The 20,388-nt window shown below is 50.3% G+C and overlaps 7 protein-coding genes across 7 annotated transcripts; 5 read left to right on the forward strand and 2 right to left on the reverse strand.

Moving 5' to 3' along the window:
- The first annotated feature begins 2,010 nt into the window (after window positions 1–2,010).
- Window positions 2,011–4,114, forward strand: M430DRAFT_194318 (hypothetical protein). Its single transcript, XM_024864072.1, has 2 exons — window positions 2,011–2,877; window positions 2,929–4,114. Exons 1-2 carry the CDS (start codon window positions 2,217–2,219, stop codon window positions 3,900–3,902), a joined length of 1,635 nt encoding a protein of 544 aa, XP_024716847.1. The 5' UTR covers window positions 2,011–2,216; the 3' UTR covers window positions 3,903–4,114.
- A 1,929-nt stretch (window positions 4,115–6,043) lies between these two features.
- On the forward strand, window positions 6,044–7,933 carry M430DRAFT_46000 (hypothetical protein). The gene is made up of 4 exons (XM_024867813.1): window positions 6,044–6,378; window positions 6,438–6,782; window positions 6,873–7,393; window positions 7,505–7,933. The coding sequence occupies exons 1-4, from the start codon at window positions 6,336–6,338 to the stop codon at window positions 7,910–7,912; spliced, it is 1,317 nt and encodes a 438-aa protein (XP_024716848.1). The 5' UTR covers window positions 6,044–6,335; the 3' UTR covers window positions 7,913–7,933.
- Window positions 7,934–8,536: 603 nt separating this feature from the next.
- On the reverse strand, window positions 8,537–10,048 carry M430DRAFT_110797 (hypothetical protein; the record flags this gene model as incomplete). Its single annotated transcript, XM_024861389.1, has 2 exons — window positions 8,537–9,621; window positions 9,811–10,048. The coding sequence occupies 2 exons, from the start codon at window positions 10,046–10,048 to the stop codon at window positions 8,537–8,539; spliced, it is 1,323 nt and encodes a 440-aa protein (XP_024716849.1).
- Window positions 10,049–12,840: 2,792 nt separating this feature from the next.
- Window positions 12,841–14,180, forward strand: M430DRAFT_23342 (hypothetical protein; the record flags this gene model as incomplete). The annotated part of the gene is made up of 6 exons (XM_024864883.1): window positions 12,841–12,940; window positions 12,999–13,456; window positions 13,524–13,650; window positions 13,745–13,798; window positions 13,894–13,992; window positions 14,056–14,180. The coding sequence occupies 6 exons, from the start codon at window positions 12,841–12,843 to the stop codon at window positions 14,178–14,180; spliced, it is 963 nt and encodes a 320-aa protein (XP_024716850.1).
- A 521-nt stretch (window positions 14,181–14,701) lies between these two features.
- On the forward strand, window positions 14,702–15,503 carry M430DRAFT_194387 (hypothetical protein). Its single transcript, XM_024864074.1, has 3 exons — window positions 14,702–15,135; window positions 15,183–15,256; window positions 15,309–15,503. The coding sequence occupies exons 1-2, from the start codon at window positions 14,781–14,783 to the stop codon at window positions 15,194–15,196; spliced, it is 369 nt and encodes a 122-aa protein (XP_024716851.1). The 5' UTR covers window positions 14,702–14,780; the 3' UTR covers window positions 15,197–15,256; window positions 15,309–15,503.
- On the forward strand, window positions 15,049–17,577 carry M430DRAFT_194385 (hypothetical protein). The gene is made up of 4 exons (XM_024864073.1): window positions 15,049–15,139; window positions 15,183–15,256; window positions 15,309–15,911; window positions 15,972–17,577. Exons 2-4 carry the CDS (start codon window positions 15,243–15,245, stop codon window positions 17,464–17,466), a joined length of 2,112 nt encoding a protein of 703 aa, XP_024716852.1. The 5' UTR covers window positions 15,049–15,139; window positions 15,183–15,242; the 3' UTR covers window positions 17,467–17,577.
- Window positions 17,578–17,940: 363 nt separating this feature from the next.
- Window positions 17,941–20,314, reverse strand: M430DRAFT_110778 (hypothetical protein; the record flags this gene model as incomplete). Its single annotated transcript, XM_024861387.1, has 5 exons — window positions 17,941–18,855; window positions 18,957–19,264; window positions 19,339–19,775; window positions 19,835–20,194; window positions 20,256–20,314. Coding segments are annotated over 5 exons (2,079 nt in total), but the record flags the coding sequence as incomplete, so codon positions are not given.
- Between the last annotated feature and the right edge of the window lie 74 nt (window positions 20,315–20,388).

The raw sequence follows: 20,388 nt of genomic DNA on the forward strand, positions 1-20,388 counted from the left end.
TTTCTGTTGTGGTCTGGAAACCGAGGCTCAAGTTCAAAGTAAAGCAAACTTTGGCGCCCTGAACCCATACAGGCTAGAACATTGCGCTTGCGGAACAAAAACCGTGGGGCGGGGCAAGAAGCGACGGGAGTGATCCGAGGAGGCGGGAAAAAAGGTTCGAGTACAGTCATACGGAATGCTCATAAGAGAATACCTTATATAAGAGAAAGTAAGAGAAATGGTTGAAGGCATGATTATGGGATCACTCGTAGCCATAATATAATCTGTACTTGGACATCTTTGCTTCCTGTACCGGCGAAGTGAGGATCGAGGACGAAGCTTCAGGAGGAAGACAGACGGGTGGTTAGGCGGCCCGTTTTTACTCCGTAGAGGAAGAAGATTTCGGCGATTTCAGGATTATTTTTGAAACGGGGGGCGCAGGGTTAAGAACAGGTTGAACAGGGTAAAGTGATAAAGGCTAAAAGTAGCCACAATCGCCCCGCCATGGCGTGAGCGGTGAGGATTTAACAAGCGGCAGAAAGCGAAAATTACCTCGGGATTACTAGGATTCTGGGAAAGGTCCTGGGGGCTATCACGACCTGGATTCTGTTTTTGGATTCTGGATTCTGCGGCTGGAGATCTGATGCGATAGAAGAGGCCAAGTAGAGTTTTGCGGACGAGGACGGGCGAATCCGAGGAGTCATCTGGATTTTCCTATGACTGTGGGTTCTGGGCCCCGAATGAGTGTTCGCTGTGCGTCATACTGGACCAAAGTTCGCAGCGGGAGGACTGTCCGTGTCCAGTGACACCTGGCTCTGGCTCTTCGAAGGCTCGAACTCTCTCAGCCGCAGTGGCGGCCTGGACAACGGGCTAGAACGTGATGTCGTGTGTTGTGTCATTCCCAGACTTGAGAAGGGGGGCGAGAGATAGCGGGCCCAAACTCTGGCCGAGTAGTAGAGAGAACAGAGGAAAGGAAGAGAGGAGAGAGGAGAGAGGAGAGAGAAGGGGAAAAGAGAAGAGAGAGAAAACAGAAAGGAAAAGGGGCAAATGGAAGAGGCGATCCGCTTGGACTCTGGAGGGAGAGAGAAGAGGACAAGTTGACAACGTAAGTAAGTTGGAACTTGGAAGGATACGAAGGATCTTCTTTCGGTGGGGCCCCTGAGGCTCAGAACCGCCCACTTGTCGGGTTTGTCCTGTAGTTGTAGAGCCCCATCTGAAGCCCCTGCGAAGATTTCCTCAGGGCAATTCCTTCAGCGCAGGGCTTCAGAACAGTGATATGTGATATCTGCCCCCTCTATTGTTCCCCCCATTGTTCCCCCCCATCGCCCCCAGAATAGCCTGCGGATCCTCTTGACGCTCTGCAACTCTGCAACGAGTACCAGCGCGCCAGCAGCGCAGTAGAGTCCCCCGAAACCCGCCACTTTGCGTGCCCAGCGCATCCCGTAGAACCTGGACAATAGCGGTGAGGAGGCCTTGAGCGAATCATGGGGCGCGCCCCGTTTGGGAGGATGGGCCATGTCGAGTAGTTGTGTCAACGCTCGACCAGGCCGTGCCAAAATGCGGGCAGCCCAGCGCAAAAAGGCTAAGCGAAAAATTTAATATCTGAACTCCACGCGCAGAGCCCCCCCCCTCCTCTTCCTCTCTCTTCTTTGCCTTCATCCCAAACCTCAACCACTCCCCCCCAAAAAGACAACGAAGTCGCCCTACCTACTACAGGATTCACCGAGCTCAGCCTTCTATACCCCTTCGTCGAGAATCATGCCGCAGGTTATCGCTGAGCTGTGAACGCCCACTGCGGGCATGCTCCCGTGGAGCATGTCCGTAGTCCTTCAGCCCAACGAGACTTTCAATCATCTGTTGACCTTGACGAAGCACCAGACTCTTCTTGTCTCAAGCCGTCCCTGGCCTGTACTTGGGAGCCTGTCTACTACAACAATATACTGATCGAGTTGCGCTCTTGGTGATCCAGAGCGAGACTCCATCCGCGAGCTGAGATTCCATTCTACCCCCCTCCGGATACTCGAGCCCCGAGTCCCCAACGATAGATACTGCGTCCTTGTATATCTCGATAATATCAATTGATACCGCACTTGACGAGAAGCGTCAGCCTGAACATTTTACTCCGCCTTCGAAACTTGCAACTCCTGTCCTTTGGACTCGCTCGGCTCACCGCCAATTCCTCCCCACCCCCCCAAACCCCTCCATTATACCCATATTGCAATATAGGCATACTCGCAATGTCTCGAAACATTCGACACAAGTCCAATTCCTCCTCGACCAAGAAACCGGCGAGGTCTAGGTCCCATACGACGGACAATTCCTCCGATGATGATTACGCTGGGGTGGATCTCATATCTGATTCGGAGGAAGACGAGCCGGATGTCGAGGAGGTCGAGGAGCAGGCAATTATTGAATCGGCGGAAGACTTTGATGACGACGATTCGCTCTCTACTCCTCGGCCCTCGATAGAAGATGATGGCAGCAGTTGGGACGGTTTTGGCGCCGATTCCGGCCAAGATGTGCTTGGCGACGAACCTTTCTTCGATGACCATATGGCCCGCATGCATGCTCCCGACTACGACACTGAGGCAACTGTATGGGCCTCGACCAACATCCAATCTGATGATGACCCTGGGCCTCGACGTGTTCGTTTTAATTTGTCTGATAGTAGTTCGTCGACTGCCTCGGATGATGATGACGATCTTTACCCCGATTTATTTATGGACCAAGACAGCCTTGCTCCCTCTTTTCGCCGACGGATAGAGAATGATGAAGACGAGCAGAATCCATCGAGTGAAGATGGATCGTATTGGGATTTTGACGGGGATAAGCTTAATCAACCCGAGGAAGATGAAGAAAGCGATGATGGGGAATCAACAGGCTCGAGTGGCTATGAAAGTGGGTTGGCTTGAACGAGGATATCTATTGTAAATGCTAACCATGACATAGCTGACGAGGGCGAAACCACTGAAGAGGAAGATCCGCCTGAAAATGTCCGGGAGAAGTTTCTACATCCACGGTCCGTGCTTCGACGCCAATCACCGGATTCCGAATCCGAGGAAGAGATCACTGTCACTCGTCGAGCCCCTCCTCGAGCTGGACGTGGTCCAAGACTTGGTTCTTGGGTCCACAATGCCAGTCGACCCTTCGCGGTCATTAACACTGACGGCAGTCGTCTATTCATGTTCAAGGCAAGAGTCAACCGCCGATTCAGCCACAGCCACAGCGAACCACGACCTCAGACCAGTCCTGTGCACGGAAGCGATGCCGATTTATCAATGGATCAGATGTCACCCATGATCAGCAACTCAGCCAATCTAATGATGAGTGCAATGTACACTCCTCTGGATTCATATATGGGTAATCTCGGCGGTCAAGCGCTGGGTCCACCCGAAGCTTTCTACCCTTTCACTAGCATCAATGCTAATGGCGACATCACTCAAGACAGTCCGTCTTCTTTCGATGAAGACGACCTCGACGATGAAGATCTGTGGAACGTCGAGGACTTCATCAACTTCGGGGAGGAAAGCTCAGATGATGGTGGTGCAGAAGCAGACGAAAACATATCCGCCGCCGGAGATACACCCCGCCCCACGACTGCCACCAGCGAAGATCAACCCCATCACCTGCTCCTGAATCCTGACCTCGTTGGAGCCTTCCGCAAGAACCAACACAAGCACAAACTCATGACTCGTCACAACGCCACTATGGATTCTCTCGTCTTTGCTGGACCATACTCTGCTACTACTCTACGCGGCATCAAAGATGGCCGGATAGCCCATGCGGCAACGCCTATCACGCCGATGCGCAAACAGAAGCTTCCGCCTATAGATTCCAGCCCACTCGCTGGTCTTGCGAGCAAGCGGAAGTTCAGTGGGGAGCAGAGGGGCCATAAGAGGATCAAGAGCGAGAATGAGTTCTGAGATCTAACACTTCTGATTTGAGCAACGTGACATGACCTCTGTCAGACTCGATGTCTGGGTTCACGAACTCAAAGTGTTAATCACTTAATTACCTAATTCAAAACAACACGCCTGAGGACGGCATGACATCTCGCCACGTCAAGATGTCATCCCTGGCCCTGGACTTTCCTTGCAGTACATTTTCCTTGCCTGTTTCGTCTTGTGGGTTTGATGGCTAGAGAAAAATCACGTCTGCATTTGTTTAAAAAGTGACAACAAAAGCGATAGACGCTCTCGTTGCTTGCCTTTTATATATCGTGTGGCGCATGTTAGAGATTCTGATGGATTCACTGGATTCGTTTGGTTGCAGTACGCTGTCTCGTACTCTCAAACTTGAATCTCCTGTTTTCGTCTGAGCGCAAAATGTTGGGGGCAGCGGTTCTTTTCAACATTCTGGTTTGGCTTCGCATGGTATGAAGGTATCGGAGGTGGACCAACGGACTGAATGACAGAGCTGTATGCTGATGACGGACTTGCGCGGTTGCTCGAACATACTGATCCTGGCGTCTGGGAAGAAAGAAAACTCACGATACACATGACGATACTTGTAGGCGTTTTTGAGCAGTCCTCGTTTGGAATAAACATAAATACTTGAAGCTTTGGTCTTTGTTGTGAATGTACTTGATCGAGGGGTCCACCCGTGTATACCTACCTGGGACGTTGAAAAACCGTAAAGCTGAACGTATATGTAGTCATCTTGCTTCCCTCTCCCTTCCCTTCCTGCATAACAGTAAGCCTGGATGATCGGGGGCCTTTGAACCAAGGTATTCAGGTAAAAGAGCATCTACCTTAAGACATCACAGGATATAGTAAAACCTCGTCCCATTCACCCACCCATCAAAGACCCCATATAGCACACGAAAAGTTCTCTACTACGTACCTATACGTCACAAACGCTCCCCTCTAACCCTCGAGAGAGTTAGCCTTCCAATCCCACCCATCTCTGCGCAAGGTTTTTGAAGCCGAACTCAGCATCTGGAAATAAAAACAGCCGGCCCCAACAACAACGGGCGACGGGTGGTGTGGTGTAATGGTAGCACGTGACGTTGTGGAATTCCCCCGCGGGAATTTATTCACACTGATCCGTTTCAATCTGGGTTCGATTCCCAGCACCGCCAAGAGCGATTCTTGGATTGAAGATGTTAGATGGTTGGATTCCATCGGCGTTTGATCAATAAATTTTTTGGGTTTTTGTTTTTTTTGTTATCTATACTTTTTTTTTCCTTTTTCCTTTTCCTTTTTTTCCTTCGGCCTTTTTCTTTTTCTTTTTATCTCTTTTTTTCCGTGCTGTTTTTTTCTTTTCTTTCCATTTTTCCCACAAAAAGTCTGTGGGGGGGAGGCAGCACGTGCCGCCCTACCCCACTCCTCCAGACCAATTCTCCAGTTCTCTCTTCTCTCGATATCTCGACAACACGAAGCTTTGGACGTCTTCCTGGAGACCCGAATCAGAGCCATCGATCGCTATATGATCCGTCGATATCGGTGCCCTACGTGGCCCTTCTCTCTTGAATTGCGCGTTGCTTTCTGATTCTCCGCTTTGCGCATTACATTGTATTACACTGTACTTCCTCTCTTCTTCTCTCCATCATCCTCGTGTCTTCGCTCTGGGCTCGAGACTTGTCGGATCATAATGGTACAAAGACAGTGACAGTGACAGTGGTACAAGTGTTCCTATGCACGGTCGCTCGCCCGTCCGGCATTTGCGATGGCTCTCAAGTCCGGGAAACGGGCAAGTCTCCGATTGGGCTGGCCATGAGCTTTCTTTTTTTCCCATATACTGAGTGCCGAGACGCGTTGATCAGAGGTGATACAGTTATCACCAAAGGACCCCGAGAGCGGTGAGCCAGCTGGAGAAGAGCGTGGTCGCGGACGCGGATCCGATAGAGCATACGCGTCGTCTACATATATGTGGCTGTGTCTATGGGTTGTATGTATGTATATATGTATGTACGTACGCGTGCATGCATGTCTTGCGTGGATTGTACATCCCTATAAACACTGAAACATTACGGTGAGATATCGTTATCCCTGAACTGGATAAAGAGAGGACAGAACTGGTTGCTTTGTTTCTCAACAGACATTCCACAGAGGACTGAGGTAACCAATCATCAATTACCTTTTACTGGACTGGCTGTGGGATGCCTCTGGGAATGCGCGTTCGGTACACGACTGAAGGGGGCTGGGAATCGTTTGTTCATCTGTGCTCGTGCAACATGACGGACCTCCGTGAGTGAGCGACACGGCTAGTTGAGTACTTGTTGGGACCTCTTTATCATGCAGCGGGATGTTCCCAGAGACCAGAGCCGTGGTATTAATGCCCTGCTCCCCCTTTGTCTTGATAAATTCTCCATATTTGCATCTTCCTCCGTTGGTCAATAACAATAGACGCCGAAGATGAAGGCATTCTCTTCATCAATCCTCGCGGCTTTTAGCCTTGGTATGCCCTATTCCTCTCCCCTTCTTCCTCCACTTTATTTACTAACTCTGGTCTTCTAGCCCGCACAGCCTTCTCTCTTGCAACATATAGCGCAGTCTCAGGGGGACCATCCTTCTCCGTTGGCCTTCCTTTAGATAGCACAATCTCTTCCACGTCAGCGGGGACAGTCTATTTCTCCCTGCAAGCACCAAGTACGTACCAATGGGTCGGACTCGGCATCGGGTCCCAGATGTCCGGAGCGACAATCTTCGTCATGTATTCTGATGGCAACGGGAACGTGACGATAAGTCCCAGAGATGGGAAAGGTCATGTTCAGCCGGACTTTAACAGCACTCGTATGTCGGGGGTGACCCTATTGGAGGGAAGTGGGATCTCTGGGGGAATGATGACGGCGAATGTCAAATGTCTGTTTTGCCCCTTCCTATACCACCCCTGTCCCTAGAGAAGCGGTGTTTTGAGATGCGGGAGATAGGATGAATACTGATGAGCAGCAGGCACGACATGCCAACTCGACTCCACCTCCACCTCTACTCAATCCCCATGGATCGCTGCCTGGAGGTCGAGCGGCTCCGCCATAGACAGCACGTCGGAATCGTATTCCATCCAACAGCACGACTACGGTTCGACCCGCCAGTTCACGTTCGACCTCACTACTGCTTCAATCCCCTCCGACTCCAACCCCTTCATCTCCTCGACCGGATCTAGTAATTCGGGAGGCGCCAGCGGAAGCAGCAGTGCGGCGCCGACCGCGTCTAGCAATTCGGGGGGCGTCTCCAGCGGAAGCAGCAGTGAGATACCACCGGAAATTTTGAATAACTTCATGAGGATTCCCAACTACCAGAAAGCGCACGGTGTGATCATGGGCCTGACCGTCGCGCTCCTATTCCCACTCGGCGCCCTCGCCATGCGCGTCGTCGGATCGCCTGTCCTGCACAGCCTGATCCAGATCATCAGTACCTGCACCCTGATTGCTGGGTTCGGGCTCGGTGTCAAACTCGCGCAGATGACCGACCTTGTTAGTCCTCCCCTCTCTCCCCCCCCCCCCTGTACCTACCTCCCTCCCTACATTGATTTCTTCACTTGATGAACAAAGTTCCCTCTCAACTAATACTTTTTCGACTGATAGCTCTACAAATCCCCCGGCCGCGCACACACCATCTTCGGCACGCTCATCACCGTGCTCTTCCTCCTGCAGCCCCTCGGCGGCCTGCTGCACCACCGACTATACCTCCAAACGGGCGGGCGCACACCAGTCTCGCATCTGCACATCTGGCTCGGGCGCGCAGCACTCATCTGCGGGATCATCAACGGCGGGCTGGGCTTGAAACTGTCGCAGAACACGACGGGTGGAGAGATCGCATTCGGCGTGGTGGCAGGGGTGATGATGCTGGTGTATGCGCTGAGTGTGCTGCTCAAGAGGAAGGGAGCGAGGGGGCAGAAGGCAAGGGGGGAGAAGACAAGGAGGGCTGGGAAGTGGGAGAGAGAGGAGAGGATGATTGAGAGGGATGCGGGGAGTAGTAGGTCTCGTAGGTAAGGTAAGTGAGAAGGAACGGGGCTTTTTTGGGTGGTGGTTACGGAGTATTTATTGTTATTCGTGCATGGATTTGTTGGATTGCGTTATTGCGCTTGGAATCAATTAGATGGATAGATTTTGGTAATGCAGTATGAGAAAAAAGTTCCTTGCGTGGGCGGCCCCTGGATCCAGGAACAACAACAGCCCCCCCCACCTTTCCTACCCGCATAGGTTGTAGGTAGGGATCACGATGTGTCCGCCTTAAGCTCAACCAGAGTAGGAAAAAAGCAATAATCCATCTATTGTCTTTTTCTTCTATCTAAAAGGTGTCTATAGAGAAAGAGGAAGAATTGAAAAACATGCGCGATTCTTCCCTTGATGAATAGCAATCCTATCCATCCGTTGCTGATTTGATTTGTCTAAGCCTGATGATTGATTGATACCTCCTGAACGCCAATGCTGTTTTTTTCGTGTAGATAGGGATTCTTGTTCGAATTTTTGTTTTTCCAGAACCCCTCCATGTGTATTTTATTAACAGACCCCAATCCGAAAATACCCCACCCACCCAGTAAGCAAGCAAGAAACTCCCCTGCCAACAGCGTCCGTCACCGTGAGTGCTCCTCTTCCTAGCTTTTTTGCCCGGATCTAGGCAGTCAATTCGCCATTCCCCGCCATCGCCATGAATCCATTAGACTCCAACAAGCTCTGGCTCGCCACGTAACTAAAGCCACCAAACGGATTATTCTCGTTTCCCGCCGCCGTCGTGGAGCCCCATGGCGACTTTTGGTGTGTGACAGGACTCACAGCCAGCTCGGTGAATTCCGTTGCGAAGTTCTCTGCGAGTTCCGGGTCCGTGATGAGGGGTGTGATCGGGGGTTCGATTTCTCTCTTCGCGAGCCGCTTCCAGTCGATCTTGCGGAAGAAGCGATGTTTCTTGATCGTCTGGAGATCCTTGGGCATATTGGCTCCTAGTCTCTTCGCGGGCTCCTTTCGAAGAAGACGAGTGAGCAGATCTTTGGCGTCGGGGCCCAAAAAGTACGGCATGACAAGCTTCTGCTTCACGATCTTCTCCTGGATCTTCTTGTGGTTCTGGCCCACGAATGGCGGGCTTCCGGTCAAAAGATCAAACCCCAATGCGCCAAACGACCACCAATCCACCGCCATCCCATATTTCTGACCCAGGACAATCTCCGGTGCCATATATTCAACCGTGCCGAGCATGCTATTGCATTTGTCGTTCTCATCCACAGCGACTTTTGAAAGCCCGAAATCGGTGAGCAGGAGATGCCCTTCCGCGTCTAGGAGACAGTTCTCAGGTTTGAGATCACGGTATACGACCCCGAGGTTGCGGTGAAGATGTTCGAGTGCCAGAACCATTTCGGCCATGTAGAATGAGGCGACTTCCTCCGAGAACATGCGTTCCTGTGCCAAATGTGTGAATAGCTCCCCGCCTTGCGCATATTCGAGGATCAAGTATAGCTTCTCGTGGTCCTGGAAGGCATAGAAAAGCTTCACGACGAAAGGGTGACGATTGACGCTTTCGAGGATGGTGCGCTCGGTCTTGGTTTGCTCGACAAGGCGTTTGTGAACGGTCAACGAAGCTTTCTTAAACTGTTTTTGTGCAAAGAGCCGCCCCGTAGTCTGCTGCTTGACAAGCAAGACTGTTCCAAAGGTCCCCTTCCCCAGACAGCGCAAAGGTTGGAAGTCCTCGGCGGTCATCTTTCTCGCGACTGGGTCTTGCACCAAACCCCCTTCCACGGCCTTGTACATCGGCTTCTCGCGTACACTCTCGGAGACGAAGTCATGTTCGAGGGGAACTTCGTAACTCGTAGTTTCGGATTGCTCGTCGTCGCTGAACCCGTCAGACGTGCCGGCGGTGCTCTGTGGCGGTGAGCGGAGCTGTGTCTTGCCGCACGAACTCGACTGAGAGGCGCGATCCAAGGCATCGAGCTGTAGCTTCAATTTGCTGATACCTCCCATACCGGGGGAAGCAGTCGAGCGCAGCATGGGGCTGCTGTTGGCGCTGACCACATCGTCGATCCTATGCTTGGATGGCGACTGTGTGCGAGATCCATAGTCCGAGTCTTCATCTCCCGACTCAGTGACAGGAGTATGGAAGCCCCGGACAGTCGTCAAAGCAGGCGTTGGGTCCTTCATGGTGCGCCGCGTCGGCGCTCTGCATCAACTCGTAGCTGCGATCGATTGGTCCGGTAGAATTTCCGTCGGGTCTTCGCGGTGCGCATAAATGTCTGAACTTTGAAGGAGAAAATATTCACGTTTCTTATTTCGATATTCATTTGCTGTGTGGTAGAAGATGGGGGGCAGTTGTGGTATATTCAAGGAAGGGAGGGGAGAGGAGAAAGGAACGAAAATCGCTTTTCTCGAGCACAGCCGAGCGTGGTTCCGTCAGGCAGCAAGGCAGACATTCCTCCGCACGATACGCAGTAGCAGGGGCTATTGGGTTTAGAAGGAGAGTTTATTTTATTGATGTAATTCTCTTATCTTCTTCTTCTTCTGTAAATTATCATTGTGGCTATTCAATAGCCCGGTGAGACTAGCAGAGTCCCGTGTGTATGATCTCTTTGTGCTGAAATTCATTGTCTCGCTTGTTTTTTGACACGCACCCAATAGAAGGCAAGTGAATTCAAATATACGGGAATATCTTCCACATTCTATCTGTCTGCATGACAGCTACACGTCCACCTCGCTGTAAGGTCGCTCACTATGCCTTCTGTGGCAGCAAATTCCCAGAGAATGTCATCGATATAGGAGAGCTGACCGTTTCTCGCCAGCATACCGTCCGTGGCCAAAGAATGACCATCAATCTCTCCTCTCATAGCAAACAACAATTGCCCAAACAATACAGCTCCAAGTGGAGCAGATTGTGAAAGTTTCCAGCTGAATTAAGCCTCAATGCTCTACGTATTGTCATTCGGATAAATTGAGAATATACCGTGTGGTGCAGCAGGAATTCCCGGTGTACGATCGGATATCGGTCTTCGCAAGTGCTTCTGAGCCTAGGGTTTCCTGGACCGCAGAAGTCCCAGGGCCTGTTTCAAAAGTCGAATAGTATTCTCTGAAGCCGGGTCTTTGGTAGGCCTCACCTATGTCTACCGACACACATACAGCGCTCTCATAACCAGCCCGTCTATATCTACGGATGATATTCCCTATTTCTATCCTAGACGCAAGAGCCAGATACCCTTTGGCCACCGATCGGGATTGATGGTGAAAAGAATGTCGCGGCTTTTTCTGGAGTTGACTGCCGATACAAGGGATAGAGAAGAGAAATGGCAAGGGCCGGGCCGAGTCTCTTCGGGACGGGGAATCGAAACGAGCAGATAGTGCCGGGTAGTGCCCGTGTTATCGCCCTTGTCACTCTTATCCCATCTTATCCGATTGCCCATCCCCAGCTCGATTCGGCGATCAGACCGGAACCGGATAACAGACCTCGAAAGGCCTTTGCGGCACCTCCCGGCTGATTTGGAGACCTCATACCACTATATGCTAGAGGAATCCGATCTATTCTATCTGGAACAGGCATCACAAATATTTCAAATTGTCCATGTTGCTCAGTAGTCGACGAGCCGCCAAATTACGCTGCGGCACCTTTTCTGGGCAGAAGACGAGGACAAGTCACCCGCAACAATTACTTTAGCCCAAGCATTAACAACATTAGCGGCCACCTCATCGGCGCGAAGTAATGGACAGAAAGCTTAGAAGTGTGTGCTCTGGATTGGTTGAATTATATGGTTCAAAATACTCCAACATGGCCCCGACACACGGCTGTGCTCTTGCATCAGACAGTTTCGGACCTTTTTAAGAAGCCGAATATCTAGGATAGAATCACCAAGTGCACTCATGGAACGAGTTTATCTCCACACTTTTCATTGTTGCGACCAATCATCTTGCAGCTGAAAGCCTATGCCAAAAAAGCTAAAGATGATCTTGGCTCTAGCTTTCTGGCATTGTTAGATCAATTGAGTGCTACTTATCAATGGCGGATGTCTGGGTTGACGGAAGAGTTGAGCCGAAAAGGGTATATTTTCATTGTCCAAGGACCAAAGGAAAGACAAGACTGGTCGAAACTGCCAAGGAAGTTCAGAAGTCTGCATTTTCTTGATTTGGAATCCGAACCTGACTCTGACGTTTATCTTGATGGCCACTCAGATAAGGAGTTCCCACACGCCCGTTAGTCCCGCAATGGGTGATATCAGGGTTTCAACCTCAGCAAATGGGTGAAAGGAGGACAATTGGTTACAAGCAGCCGAGCATGATGAGCAGGAGCAATTCAATCGGAGCAAGTTATGGCATCAGCATCAGTCAGTTTTGCCCTTCGCCTGTTTCTGAAGGCCATCTCCATAACTGGAGTCTGTACCTACGGCATTGAGTTTCTAGGTGTGAAGCCCTTCAAGCATGTTGTACCATTCTACGACTTATCAAAAGCTCTAGGCCTTCAGCACTACATTGCTGCAAAAACGCCAACGGATTAGTGGTTGACCACGACGTTAGTCACCACATGCTACTTCATACCGTAACTTTTTATTCGAGAAATAATTACGCTGGCAGCTTTTCCTTTCCCTGGAAAGAGGCATTGACTGGGGTGCTGTCACATCTCTCGTTACATTATTTCGATGAGGAAGCACTAGACTCCAAGAGTCCTTAGGGCGAACAATGGATCGCAGATACGCTACCTAGGTATTATAAAACAACATGATTTTCATACGAGGGAAGATTGAGGAACAAGCATCATCTGTCAGTCATTCGGAGTTAACCACTGCACGGAGTTAAATTTTAACCCCGCTAGGTAGAGATACTTGTTATCCCTAAGGTACCTATATATAGGCCGCGTCAACGTCTGCCTTGAGCTTTCTTTTCCGTACGCTCAAGATATTAGAGTACCTCTTGATTATTACTCCCTACGCATTCAGCTGAACACACAGATCAAAATGTCTGCTTCAACCATCTTGAACAGCAATGGTTTTAACCAACACACGGATGGCCTTGAAGTAGCTTCCCGATTCAAGGACCTCATCGTGGGAAAGACTGGTCTGTCCATGCTCTACCAGCCTCTTCTAGCTGACTAGATTTTCTAACAACTACTTAGTCCTCATAACCGGTGCCGGAGAAGGAGGACTAGGCGCTGAAGCCGCCTTTTCTATCGCCTCAGCCTCTCCAGCTCTTCTGATCCTCCACGGGCGTGCCGAGGAGCGTGTCAAGCCAGTCGTTGAGAGGATTACTGCCGCCTTTCCATCCGTCAAGACTCGCATCTTTCTCATGGACCTCGACTCTTTGGCTTCTGTTCGAAAAGCAGCGGCCGAAGTGGCATCATGGGAAGACGTGGCGATCGACGTGCTAATCAATAACGCCGCAGTGATGGCAGCTCCATATAGCACGACGAAAGATGGATTCGAGAGTCAATTTGGAGTAGGCCATCTTGGCCACTTTTTATTCACCTGCCTGCTATTGAAGGCCAATAAAATCAAGAGTGGTGGGCGGATTGTGAATGTGTCGAGTGGTGGGCATAGACTTGGCCCAGTCAGATTTGATGACCCCGGCTTCACGGTATGTATTTCTTCCGCATTTCTCCCTTTTGAGTTCTGTCTCACTGACAACATGCCCTATTCGACAGAACGGAACCAAATACGAGAAGTGGGCTGCGTACGGCCAAGTCAAGACAGCGAATATGCTCTTCTCAATCGCGCTAGCCGAACGTTTGAAGGACCGCAATATCCTTTCCTTTAGTCTCCACCCCGGTGGTAAGCGCCCTTTTCCCTCTTTCCCCCTGTATCTCTATCTCTACCTTTGAACCATTCAAGGCCCATTATTCTACACGACATTAAGACAACGCAGGAATCCATACCAATCTCCTCCGTCACCTAAGCCAAGAAGATTTAGAGAATCTCAGTAAGTCCACCCATTTCCTTTTCCTCTACACTCTTAAGAATTTGCCATCCTCTCAAAATCTTAACATTACAAGGCTTCTTCTAACAATACCGCAGTCAAATCTTTGAGAGAGCGTGAACCTGACTACGAGTTCAAGACGCTACAACAAGGAGTCTCGACGCACCTCGTCGCGGCCTTTGACCCCTCTATAGCTAGTACGCGCTCTCCCCTGGCCCTACTTTCAAACAAGCTCCTGCTAATAATCTCTGGCACTACAGAACACAACGGCGCCTACCTCTCGGATTGCCAGATTGCACAGCCTTTGCGACCAGACGCCGGTGATCCGGAAGAGGCGCGGAAGCTCTGGACTTTGTCTGAGGAATTGGTTGGTGAGAAGTTTTAGGCCGGTTTTTAAGTGTTAGTTAGACTCGGCGTCTACAATGTACTCAGTTGAAGAGCTCCTATTATCAGGTATTTTTCCCTGATTTGTCAAAAGTGGCAGTGGATATGCAGAGCCTGAGGGACGTATGCTTCAATTGTTAAAGCCAAGATCAAAGGAGAGCTAGCTGATAGCCACCGGCCGGCACAAAAATTGGGGAACACCTGTTCCACTTGGATTGAAGATAGAGTAGAACAATAGGAGTGGTAATCCACATTATGCTTCGGTTCCCCTTCCTCCACCTCCGCACACCCCTCCCCACCCCCCGCCCAAAAAGTAAACGTATAAATACGGGGGGTCTGGCTAGTAGGAGGGTCCCTTTTGAGCTACCCCACAGCACTATGGCGCTAGAGCTTCTTTAGGGGATATCTCCGGATTAATTAGCAAGCGGCAGATCCCGTGGGGCACGGGCCGAAATTATCCGGGGCTGAGATAGAGTATACCTGAGATGATCCTAGGCATCCTTCTCTCATCTCAATAATTATATCAAATCCAGACCTACAGACCCTTCACGGGCTCCTGATTGTCGCTAACTCCTCCCCTTCTATCCAGCGCCACGTAACGATGGCAGCGGGTATAGGCGAAGCCAGCGCTATCATCGCCGTCGTCGAAATAGGCCTTAGTCTCGCGAATGCACTTAACACATATGTGGCGTCTGTCGCTGCCGCCCCCGACGACATCTCCAACCTTTCAAGCGAGATCGATGCCACGCTCTCTCACTTACGTGGGCTAGAATCGCTTATCCAGAAGAACAAGGAGACTAGGGCGTGGGATGATGACGGCTTAGAGCTCGCTAAGAGGTGTATTGCGGACTGTGAGAGGATTGTGAACAAGTTGAGGAGCCTGTTGCGAAAGGCGAATTGGAAAGATAAGGAGGGAGTGGACAAGAAGGTGGTTGACCGGAGTGAGATTGATTTGAGTAAGTTTGAGAGGGCTCTGTGGCCGAGACTAAAACCGGAACTGCAGATTTGCAAGGATGAGTTGCAGGGCGTCAAGCTGAATATAATTTTGGCGCATAACTCGTATATGATTGGGACTGTGTAAGGTTCTGATGGGACACAGGAATGCTCATATACTAATCACGTCTTACAGATCGACTGAGACCGAGAAGAAAAAGTACCGTGAGGCGATTCAGAGTTTAAGCCAAGCCAGAAAATTGAATACGAAGAGAGTCAAGAACGCTCGGGAGGGGCGCAGGAGACCAGACTTCTTTGATGCTACTGGCAAATTGACTCTGTCTGGATACCCGCACATGGAACATGAGTTCAAAGTAGAGCTGCAAAAGGCATTCGAGAGGTTCTTGGACAATGAAGCAGAGAAGGAAGAAGAGGAGAGTCGGATACTCTTGATGACCGAAGAAAAGAAAAGGCAGGAAGCAGAAGAGGAGACGAGGAAGAAAATCGAGCAGGAGGCAATTAAAGAGTATTTAGAGAAGGCTGCGAAGGCCGAAGCTGAGGTGCAGAAGAAGAGGGATGAGTTGAAGAAGAAGCTCAGGGAGAGGCCAGGCTTGACGCAGCAGCAGATTGAGTTTATTGTTGAGGATGTGCATCCTACGAACCATAACCATGCTGCTCTCCTCATGCAGGTCGCTCAGGGATCTGAAGAACAACCTACTAAGGCGCCGATGGCCACTTCGACGACCATTGAGAGCAATAATGCCTCTTTTCAAAAGGTGTCTAGAACCCTAAGTTTCAGGTATCTTGAAATCCCTTGTCTTGCTACTTGAAATATGCAGATTACTAATTTGGGATAAAGGAACATTGTTGGGAAGTTCGTTTCAAAGAAACAAGTAGAGCCTAGTATATCTACCACCAGCACACTGCCCTCGGCATGGCGGGACCCAGCAACAAAAACCGGTTTTGCTAGGCTCGAAAGCTGGTATATCTCCGAGGCAACAAGTTTGCAAGGAGGTGGGCGCACTCCAGCACCATTACCGCATTCCTGGATGATCAAAGCCTTAATGGAAGCCGAAAAAGATTATTATAAAGGCCGTAGAAAGTCCAAATCATTCAAACCGGTGTGGGAAGTTCTGCCCTTACTATCCCCTTACCTAATCCAGCAGATCAATGATCTTGTCACGGAACGGAAGGAGCGAGGAAATCTATTTGATTGGTCTATAGTGCTGATTGACATTCCTGAGAAGAGTGAAATTAGGAGATCAGTCAAAATTGGACCATTCAAGTTCCACCTTGAAGATGAAAAACCTAATGTTGACGGCATTTACATTATTCTCAAGTACGAGGAAAAGTCGGTAAAGTCCCCTGGGGTAATATTCGTGGGCTCCAGGGGAGGTGAACGGTCTAGAAGTCGAAGCCCGGACTCCGCCGCGAGCGAAGGTTCTAATACTCGGCACCGACGCTCGTCAATCCCCAAGCAAGAGCGCGAGCGCGTGCGGCCTCGGTCTATTGCTAGACGCATGTCTAGTACCTCTCGACCTTCGCACATCAACCATTTACCAGCAATGTACAGCAACGCAGCCCCCCGCGGACAACATTACCCTAGTCCTGCAGTTCGCGTCGCGTCTGTTGATGACTACACAATACCCCCAAAGGAGACCTACCATTCCAACAGGTATCGAGAACCAGAAGTCATAGCGGAAAGGGGAAGGCATATGACGCCTATAGCATCGCGATATCCATCTCCAGTCAGATATCGTTCATCTGCAATTGCCCGGCCAGAAGAAGATATTTATAGACCAAATTCAAGGAATGTGTTACCACAGCGAGACATAAGTCATTGGGGGCGCTATACTACATCGCCAGAGAGGGTTGCCGACTACACCGACATTCGAATCGAAAGGGGCGACCGTAGACCGGTCTCTGTTATGGAGCCCCGAATCTCAGAGAATTATTATTCGTATAGTGACACTAGCGACGATGATTTAGATATCGACATCCGCCATGCACGCCAGAGGAACAGCAGAGAACGCGAAAGAGTTCGGTATTCAAATCAGAGACAATCTTCTCCTCTTCGTTCCAGGAATTTGAGAGCGACAGTCGTGGATGAAGATGACGAAGTTGAACTGTTGTCCTCAGGGGGGGAGATCGCGGACCGATTGATAACAAAGCATACAAGGCCCCTTGCGGAATCGGGAAGTAGGAACAAAGGAGTAGAGCAGCATCTCAACATAAATGGGGAGGGAGCGATTCAACAGCCGACGGCGCTTTCTGATATTACTGAGGAAGATGAGAAGGCATCTAATGGGAAAGGGAATGCGGAGCCTAAGGAAGCTAAGGATTTGAATGGTTGATGGCAGGAAATTAATGGTATAGGACCTTTATGTCACAGACTCACAACACTAAGATATAATATCAACTAGGTTCTATTGAATGAACTAAGCTTAAGAGATGCAATATCTACCTACCTATGTAGCCTTCTTCCAAGAGCGCTATTACTACAGTGAGGTTTAATACGCCCTCTTTACAGGAGTGGGTTAGAACTTAGAAGGCTTCGTGAGTTGATGGAACAAGTTTGCGTATATAACTCTGCCACCTCTATTATTCATGAAGGACGGGGAAAGGAAAAGCCCACTTACGCCGGGATGTAATTGTGATTCAAATTACAACTCTGACAGAGAAGTTAACTCACCAGTCAAGATTGATCATTAAACACCATACCATGATCTCTCTACAAACTTGGATTTGGTTAACCTTGCTTACAGCTCCTATACGTTTAAAACCTCTAGAAACCAAGGACGCTTCGCAGGACAATAAACTAGCGGCATCTAAATCTCTTTCACGAACCCGACCTCGACCAAGTTATCGGTAGGAATGTTCATGTCCGCCATCTTCGTCCTACTGTTCTCTCGCATCCACAAGAACATCATTAAGAGGAACCGCCTAATGATATTGGTCCCCTTTTTGATCTTCATCTCTTCTTTGCCCATCACGTACACAATCTGTGCATTGGCAGCTCTGTCGAGAGCGTCGAGTTCCGAGCGAATCGCTGGCGAATAGTCTCCGGAAATGGTATTGCTCGAATTTCCGCGAGTTATAAACAAGATGAGTTGCTCGATGACCATGCGCCCTAGATCAGGAGAGACGACTGAGTCCATATAGCCATGTCGCACGGTGAGGCGATAGCAGCTCGGGATCGACGTGCGCTGGATAATGTATCTTTCGGATTCTGGGATTGATGGTGTGGGTAAGGGACGCATGTGGAAGAAGACGGTGATTTCCGGGCGGGCGCTGAACTTCCTCACAAATTGTGCAAATACGATGGGTACCATATGACCGACTTTGTCGAAGAAGATGCCAACACCATTGGTACTGGAGACAACACCGCCACCGTACGCTGCGGTGAGTTTGAACTCCCCACCTTCGGTCGAAGTGAGGAGCTGGGAGGGTTGGAAACGGTCTTCCCCTTCCGCTTTCCATTGCTGCTCCTTGCCGAAGCGCCACAGGACGAAGATGCAAGAGAGAATGCATGCGAGCATGAGCGAGAACCAGGCACCGGTGGGGACTTTGGTGAGTGCCGAGGAGAGATAGACGCCGTCGAGGCAACCAAAGATGAGGAAGAAGAAGATTACAATTAGTATGTTGATGCGCCAAACCAAAATTGCGACGAGGGAGACGAGACAGGTAGTGATGAATGTTACGAAGATAACACAGACGCCATAGGCATTGCCGAGTCTTGTGGTCTGTTAAAGGGGGGTCAGTACGCTGTGGAGATTCGCTTGGGGAGTGGGGATCGGTGACTGGGAGGAGGTCCAGAAGTACTGGTCAGGATGGGAAGACTTACGTTGCTGTATGCAGCTGTGACAACAATGCAACCAATCATCAGCAACCAATTCGCCAACGGCATATAAACTTGGCCGTGGAATAGCTTAGATGTATGAACAGTCTTGATATGAGGGAAGTACGACATCGTCATGATCTGTGAAAGGAGTTGGAAAGCGCCAGTAATCATAGCCTGCGAAGCGACAATGGCAGCCAGAATAGCGATCACGAGACTAAAGTAGAAGGTTCCCGGAATGATCGTGTAGAAGAACGGGTTGGTATAGGCAGTTCCAGTGGCGTCTTGCGAGATATATGCTGCTTGGCCAATGTCTGCGAGTAATTATTGTTAGTGATAACGAATGGGAGAATTATTAGAGATCACAGGATGGGATCTCAGGACATACATGCGAGCAGCAGACATGGGTACGTAAAGCAGAGCCAGGAGAGCTGGATAGCCCTTTGGCTAAAAGCGCCCAGGTCGGCGAAAAGTGCTTCAACTCCTGTAAAGGCAAGTAGCAAGCCACCCAGGGACCGCCACCCATCTGTCTTGTTGCGCATCAGGTACGAACCAGCAAAATAGGGACTGAACGCTTTGAGGACTGAGTGATCGAATTTTGCCAGATTGTAGATGCCGCAACAGAGGTTGAAGAGCAGCCAGATGATGATGATAGGCGCAAAGGTGGTTGCAATTTTGGAGGTTCCAAACGGCTGCACGCCGAAAAGGACGACGAGAATGGCACACGTTGACCCGACGATGGTGCTGGACGAGATGTTGGGGTGGGCGACCTCGATACCTTGAATCGCTCCTAATACCGACTGCGCAGGGGTGAGGACACCGTCCCTAGGACTTTGTCAGGGACTCCTCCCAGCCTGATGTTTCTCGAGGTATTGTATGCTTACGACATGACCATGGCAACTCCCAAGACTCCAAGTATCTGGAGGAAAACTTGGGCAGTCCGGGACCTCTCAATCACCGTTCGAACGCCCTTGTTCGCCGGTTTCATGTCCCTGGTGAGTTGTCGCTCCATCCTCAGTGCCCCGTTAACGTTGGGGTCACGCCGCACGATGTAGGCATGGCGCGCCAGGAGGCTGTACAGGGCAAAGGTCCCTCCCTCGCCATCATCGTCGGCTGATAAGACTATGAATATGTACTTGACCGTGACCATAAGTGTCAGCGACCAGATGATGATGGAAAGCGCTCCTAGCAGGTCGTCGTATGCTGGGTGGCTGGTGAAGGTGGACGAGTAGACGTAGAGGGGACTACGAGCCGATCAGTATTCAGGAAGCTTGCCTTCGAGGGAGTGAGCAAGAGATGACAGACCTGGTTCCGATATCACCGTATATGACTCCGGTGGACTGGTAGGCCAGCCAGATGAGAATCTTAGGGTTAGGGTTAGGGTTAGGGTTAGGGTTAGGGTTAGGGTTAGGGTTAGGGTTAGGGTTAGGGTTAGGGG

This window comes from Amorphotheca resinae, assembly GCF_003019875.1.
Source record: "Amorphotheca resinae ATCC 22711 unplaced genomic scaffold M430scaffold_14, whole genome shotgun sequence".
Lineage (NCBI taxonomy): Eukaryota > Fungi > Ascomycota > Leotiomycetes > Helotiales > Amorphothecaceae > Amorphotheca > Amorphotheca resinae.

Bases quoted from the DNA above. Each gene is read 5' to 3' on its own strand.
- M430DRAFT_194387 (XM_024864074.1), top strand. From the start codon at position 14,781: ATGGCAGCGGGTATAGGCGAAGCCAGCGCTATCATCGCCGTCGTCGAA.
- M430DRAFT_46000 (XM_024867813.1), top strand. From the start codon at position 6,336: ATGAAGGCATTCTCTTCATCAATCCTCGCGGCTTTTAGCCTTG. The intron at 6,379-6,437 runs GTATGCCCTATT...CTGGTCTTCTAG, and splicing joins CCTCGCGGCTTTTAGCCTTG to CCCGCACAGCCTTCTCTCTT. The intron at 6,783-6,872 runs GTCTGTTTTGCC...GATGAGCAGCAG, and splicing joins GATGACGGCGAATGTCAAAT to GCACGACATGCCAACTCGAC.
- M430DRAFT_194318 (XM_024864072.1), top strand. From the start codon at position 2,217: ATGTCTCGAAACATTCGACACAAGTCCAATTCCTCCTCGACCAAGAAA. The intron at 2,878-2,928 runs GTGGGTTGGCTT...ACCATGACATAG, and splicing joins AGGCTCGAGTGGCTATGAAA to CTGACGAGGGCGAAACCACT.
- M430DRAFT_194385 (XM_024864073.1), top strand. The intron at 15,912-15,971 runs GTATCTTGAAAT...TTTGGGATAAAG, and splicing joins TCTAGAACCCTAAGTTTCAG to GAACATTGTTGGGAAGTTCG.